This window comes from Mandrillus leucophaeus, unplaced genomic scaffold (genome assembly GCF_000951045.1).
Source record: "Mandrillus leucophaeus isolate KB7577 unplaced genomic scaffold, Mleu.le_1.0 Scaffold1439, whole genome shotgun sequence".
Taxonomy (NCBI): Eukaryota; Metazoa; Chordata; class Mammalia; order Primates; family Cercopithecidae; genus Mandrillus; species Mandrillus leucophaeus.
This window is the reverse complement of record NW_012101409.1, coordinates 289574-296471: the sequence shown is the minus strand read 5'-3', so window position 1 is coordinate 296471 and position 6898 is coordinate 289574. Positions and strand designations below refer to the sequence as shown.

The 6898-nt window shown below is 34.0% G+C and overlaps 1 protein-coding gene across 1 annotated transcript in view; it reads left to right on the top strand.

The window, feature by feature from the left end:
* The window catches only part of CHL1 (cell adhesion molecule L1-like), a gene marked incomplete at its 5' end in the record, with an annotated part of 122617 nt that overhangs the window by 18802 nt on the left and 96917 nt on the right, over positions 1-6898 (top strand). Inside the window, 3 exons of the mRNA XM_011974277.1 lie at positions 3376-3498; positions 4494-4664; positions 5592-5639. Of these exons, the coding sequence (XP_011829667.1) occupies positions 3376-3498; positions 4494-4664; positions 5592-5639 (342 nt within the window). The remainder of the gene's footprint in view (positions 1-3375; positions 3499-4493; positions 4665-5591; positions 5640-6898) is intronic.

The following is a 6898-nucleotide window of genomic DNA, read 5'->3' as shown; positions in this document are numbered from 1 at the left end:
CTTCACTATTAGGCATGTTGGCATGATGGGATTACACAGCTTAGGTTTTATTATATCCCTACCCTTAAGAAGCTTGTACCCTGGTGAGGCGTTTGAGGAGTCTAGAGAGATGAATTCAAAGGATTCTAAGACGCCAAAGGAAAACAAAATGAGATACAGAAGGGTGAAGATATTGGTCTGAATCTTTGTAACCAGTTAGTTTTCTAGTGCCTGGGCTAGAACCTAGTTTATGCTATAGGATATTCTATAGATATAAATTCTGTTTTCAGAAGACTTCTTTATTTCAGGAATGCTTTTTTTTGTATATTACACTGAAATAATTGTGATGATGAGTTTTCAAAACTCATTGACAGCACCTGAAGACTTAGAACTCCTGCAAATTTTGTATTTGCAGGTTGGTTTTGCCTTGATAGTTCTGGTAATAAGATTCACATGCAGCTAACTTGTCTGTAGGAAAGTTTTTCCATGACAGATTTTAACTGGGAAAGTTTTCAAAAACCTACATGTGAATATATTTGAATGTCACTTATACCCTGGTGTTAGTTGTTGCTAGAAATCTGTCCATGACACTGAATAATAAATGTGGAAGCCTCATTGAGAAGAGTGAAGAGATACATGCTGTGATATGCTTGGTTTGCTTTGCTGATGTAAATAAATTAATAGTGGCATTAGATAGAAAGGAAATTGATCTTATCTAGACTTGGTTATAATGGGATTTCCAAACATTCTTGAAGTTCTGCTTAGGTAGACTGTTATTTGCAAGTTGATTCTGATCCCTTTGCAGAGAGGCCATTCAGGATCAAGTCCCGTCTTGTTGAACCAAAGTTAAATGATTTTTGGTTTTGGTGTTGATGAAGTGCCCATGTGAAATATATTGGCAAGATAAAGGAGTGTAGTCACCTCATGTACAGAAAAAATTACTGTTTTTAATTTACTTTTAAAAAGTATTACATTTGTCCAAACTCAACAATGCTAATGTTTATCACGAGATAAACACAGTAAATGCCACTGGTTGGAGTTATTTTTAAATGGAGCCATTTCTTTATTTGAATTGAAGTTAACTTCATGTCTGCTGTTGTGTTATAGTAATTAAATTTCGCATTTATCTGTGAATGTTAAAATTTCCACTTTTTATCATGCCATCAAACTCACTAAATAGTTTCAAAGTCAAAGGATAAGACATAAAAAATCCTGAAAAAATAATGCCATTTATATCTCTTCTAAAACCTAAAATTTATTGATGTATAAGTATGCATCCCTGTTTTCCAATATTAATTTTGTATTTAGTTGAAAGCTGTTCTGAAGATTTATGGCATGTGTTAACAGTTTTGGTAGAGTTCTAAATTTTCTTTTCTTTTTTATTGTTGGTGCCTTAGAAGCCAGTTGAATTACAAATTTACATTTTCAGAATTAGAATTATATAATCTAGATTTATTTAATGCAAGGATGCTAATGCTTCACTGGCAGTATTATCTGTTCGAATTGCGAGATTTTTTTGAATGCTTTTAGGGAGCAGCTCTCCAGTTAGGGATTTATACATCTTATTAATTAATTACTTTACAATAGATATTATCCAGTGAACTGTGTATTCATATTAGGCACTGTATAGTTTGCTTGTTATCAAAGTGGATTACATGCCCTTTCCATTTTCTAATCCATATTTTATTTCCTCTGCCGCCTCTTGTATCTGAGTATAAATAGATTCACCAACTACCAATAACTTCAATGCCAGTGTTTACTGGGCTTCAGTTATAGCGAATAAAACTAAACAAGTGGTTTGAATTTGGAGATTTGGGTACACAAAACGTTTTGTATATTACTATGCCTTATGTATATAAGGTGTACTTTCTGCAAAATGTTTTCCATAACATTTGCTGTCAATCAAAGCCAAGGCTTTACCAAATAGATGGCATGATATTTTATCTACAAGCTCTTAATGTAGTGAATATACTAAACATACATTCCTGCCGTTTGAGGGAAATTTCATGCTACCTATAGCAAAAATGTGATTCAAAGATGGATGCTATTTCAAAAATGTTTCCAGAGACTTTCTAAAAGAAATCTCATGGAATGAGTTGAGCAAGAGGAAATCCACTGAAAGACTATCACATGGCTGAATGTATAAAGAGAACCAAAGTCTGCCTTCCGAAATTGCAAAGGCAGTGTAATAACCACACCGCCCCCTGCAATGTTAAGCCTTGAAAGGTCCTTGAATTTAGACAAAAAGCAATTCACTGTAACCAGCTGGTGCATCAATAAGAGAAATGTCAGCAAATTCCCTCAACCTCTAAAGGCGTGGATGGGGGTTAAGGGGCTATAGGACAAATATATAGGAAGTGCACAAAGCTTCTCAATAAGAAAATTTACGGTAAATGAGTAAACCTTTAGATTTCCAAGAACAATGAAAACTGGCTGCGAATCGTAATTTAAGAATGAAATAAACAAATAGAATACCTTCCAATGAATTCCATCAAGTCGGGACTGTTATAAACACCTTCCTAAGATCCTTCTCCTCCACAAGAGACTGTAATTCTATAATAGAAATTCCCCCAACAAAAGTTGAAAGACATCAATGTAATGCTCAGGAAGAACACATTTTGAATATCCTTATAAAATCAATACTTCCATAAAAATATGAAACTTTGGTGTCAGATTTCAAATTCTGCACAATTCTGACTTATATTCTTATTATAACTGCATTGCTCTTTTAAGAAATTGACTCCAGTGTGGGGAGGAAACAATAGGCTGAAATATTTACAAGTCTTATTTCCTACATCAATTCCATTTCATTTAAATTTTTATTTACTGGGAGTAATTTCAATGCGGATGGCTCTTTTTGCAACTTAAAGTGGTCAAATTTGGCTTTTCATTGTATTCTTACCATTTTCTCCATATGGGCTTAGAAGTTTTTATTTAGTGTGGTTAATGCACTGAATGGAATATTTGCCAATTACATTCAAGGCCTTCCCAATAAAGCGAGAGTTAGAGGTATGTAACTGCTCAGAGTGAAATCAGTGTTTGGAGAAAAAGATTTAACATCTATCAAAGCTAAAGCAAGAAAATCCCGTGACTCTGGGTTTATATCTCTGCCCAGAGAAATATGCACAAGTATGTTATTGCCTTATTGTTATCACATAACAAAAATATTATTATCTGGGGTTTCAAAATGCAGAAGTATTTTTAAAGTTATGTAAAGATGCACACCAGTTTCTTAATAGTATTTGTCTCTGCAGGGGAGACGTAAGAACCAGGATCTGTACCATATAATTTATTAAAATTGCCCAATTTTGAAAAAAAAAAGAATGAATTAAGATATTTGTTGTTATAGTCAAAGTTAATTTTAAAATAACACATTGAAATGATTTTTTACACCAGGTGTTCCAAAATTCCCCAAAGAAAAAATTGACCCTCTTGAAGTGGAGGAGGGAGATCCAATCGTCCTCCCATGCAATCCTCCCAAAGGCCTCCCACCTTTACATATTTATTGGATGAATATTGGTAAGTAATGCTCTGTTCCATCAAAAAAGGGGGATATTTTAATTCTATCCATCGTATCAATAAAATAATGAATCCAAAGACTAAATAAAAATAAAGGTCTCTTATTTTTTTTTCATATTTGAAGAGGAGATGCTACTAATATTATAAGGTTTGTCTATGAAGACAATACTTTCTATATTTCAAACAGCGCACTTACCTTTGGAATATAGACCATGTGAAAGCTGAGGATGGCATGGGTTTGTGTTGCTAGCTTCATCTTTCTATTTTAGTAATGCTCTAACTGCTAATTGCAGTCACCTACTGATAAATTAGTATTAACTTTTTTGCTTAATTTTCTAAAAGGTTTGCTGACTCCGATCTGAAATTCTAGCTTTGTAAAGTCCACTTCTAGTATATGCCTTAGCAATGCTCTCTACATGTTTTCTCACTGTGAACCATACAGAAAAATGCTATTTGTACAGCACTGAGAAGAAAGCAAATGAAGCTACTCTTAGGTACTTTCAGGTACAGCCAATTGTTCCAGACGTCATTTCCCCTAGAACCTTCCAGGCTGCAACCAGAACAGGTAGATTAATATCACAGATAAAACTTTTGGAGAGCTTTTTGTTTTTTATTTTTAAGTCATGTTTTAAATAAACGTGATTCTCAGAAAATAATTAGGGCATTGTCCGCATTGACCAGTTTTCAGTTAAGCCAATTCAGATTCATAGAGCAGAGGTAGAGACCGAGATGGTAAACAGTTTACCACTGTTTGTCCACCAGCGACCTTCTTTGGTTAATGGTAAAAAGCATGCTCCCAAGGGTTTTCCTGCTGTTTTTGTTTTGTTTTGTTTTCCTTTTTGCTCATTGTTCCTGTAGTAAGACCAGACTTGACAGGAATTAAAGAGCAAACAGGAAAAATGAAATGAAATGATAGTATAAAAGAAAATGAAAAAGGAAGATGAAGCACAATAAGGGACAATTGCCCTTTTCAATGGCAAGATATCTCTTTTCAGAATTAGAACACATCGAACAAGATGAAAGAGTATACATGAGCCAAAAGGGAGATCTATACTTCGCAAACGTGGAAGAAAAGGACAGTCGCAATGATTACTGTTGCTTTGCTGCATTTCCAAGATTAAGGACTATTGTACAGAAAATGCCAATGAAACTAACAGTTAACAGTTGTAAGTCCAAATAATTTATTGTTTCATCATGTATGCTGAATGCAAATGTGTCTGTAATTTCCTTCTGGCTGAAGCCGTTTAAATCTGGGTTGATATTTCCCGCCATTGTTCAGTTCAACTCTAGAGACTTCATCCAGATGAAATAGACATCTGCAGCTGCAGAGTCACAGTAGCTCTGTCTCTCACAGCCAGGAAATCAAATCTCAATTCACAGGACAAATGTATTTCATCTGACGTCTGCAGGATCTTGTCATTTTCAGTGGGTGAAATATACAATGAAATTCCAGGGTTTTCTAAGCAAATCTTGGGCATTGATTCACTGTGATCTTGGATAAACTGGCAGACTGAAAATTGGGGAGAAAACAACAGAGGCAAAAAAAAAAAAAAAAAAGGAAAATTTTATCACCAAATTGGCAAACTTACTTGAATTGCTCCTTTCCCTAGTTGATTCTGCAGATGCCAGCCTGGGTTCCCAAATGGGAAAAGTAATTAGAGGGAGGAAGAACCGTAAGATTCAAAGGGAAGAAATAATCCACAACAGTTTACTGACTGAATAATTGGCCCTGGTATAGTCGAAAGTTGGCATTACCATTTCATTGTTTAATTTGGTCCGTGATTTTTTTCATTTTTACATGTAGATACGCCATGCCAGGGCTTCACTATAACGTTCTTCTAGTAGCCTCAGTTCTCTTTATTGGAGCTATGACTTGAATCTTCTCCACTTGGGTTCATCTGTGGTAATTCAAGATTAAACTCACTATAATTATTTTCTATGTAAAACTATATTCCCAAAGGCAATGTTCTAGTGAAGCATGGTTCTACACCATTTTGTAATTTTTCTAAGACAAAAATATGACTTTTCATTCTTTATTGATACCAGCATCCACCATTATGTTTGTGTTTTTTCCTTCCATTTTTTTATTTCAGTAAAGCATGCTAATGACTCAAGTTCATCCACAGAAATTGGTTCCAAGGGTAAGTTGAACCCATGTGGAGTGTTGACTTTTGTTTATAGCTCATTGTCATTTCAGATTTTGAATTTTTTCTTTAATATCCTCTTAAGTTTATTACAATACTGTTATTAAGAAAAACATCTTAACTTAGAGGGTTCTATTGTCCCCCATTCCGTCTTAAATATATGCAAAGGGAGTGATTTTTATAAATATATAACTATATAAATATAATGAAATATACATAATGCATTGAATAGATAGAGATATTTAATGGAGTAATTATTTTGGGTCTCCTAAAATGTCTCTTATATAAGGTTGATACTTTTGCTGAAAGAAAAGAAAAGAAATGGTTAAGTGTCAAAGGAAGTAGAGAAAACACCGAGTTTAAGAAAGTTAAGTGGATTTTTTCCTTGCAAGCCTTCTTGAAATATTTGGCATGTAACTGTACATTGTGACTTTCTGAGAAAAAAACAGTTTGTAGCATTTTTCAAGCTCATGTGTCTATGTGACCTTTTTATTTAATTCTTTCCCCCATAGAATGTCTACCAGAACTTGTGTTCTATGGAAAATGCCTGAATAAATCTGAGTTGTATAGCAGGCGAGTTCTCTACAATGAGAAGAGTCATTTACATAATTGCAGCAAATATTCTCTATAAAATGTGGACCAGTGATTACTTAGATATCTTATATCCTTGCAACTTCAGTGGAGCAGGATGTAAGCTCCTTTTGAAGAACCGTTAGTTTTAAGGTGGACTGATTCATCCCCAACATCATTTCCTTTGAGATTAATAACTCAAACATATTTAGTGCTATATTTTCACGGTACTCAATGAAAAATCATTGCATATAGTACATATTCAACAATTATTTTCCGAAAAATACAAAGTATAGAAGACTGTCTACTGCTTAAGTCCCTTTGAAGATGGAAGTATCCTAATTTGCCATTGTATTTGAAAATATTCTTAAGAAAATAAGAAATGGGACATTTCAATATGCAGCTAGTGAGGATGCTTGCTAATCATTTCCTAAAACTGTTGTTTTCTTTAAGGAACTGAGACCACAGGTAGAATTGCTGAAAGAGCTTGATAAACTCATAGATGCCTAGTGTCTACCACAGCCTTCCTCAGTGAGAATTTCTGGGTGCAGGAGTGAGGAAGCTGTTTTTAGCAGAAATCTGATGAAATTCTTAGGCAATTTAAATTAAATAAAAACATAAACATAAAGTCATTGCACATGACATGATTAAAGTATACAATATAAAATCATAGATTTTCTATTAAG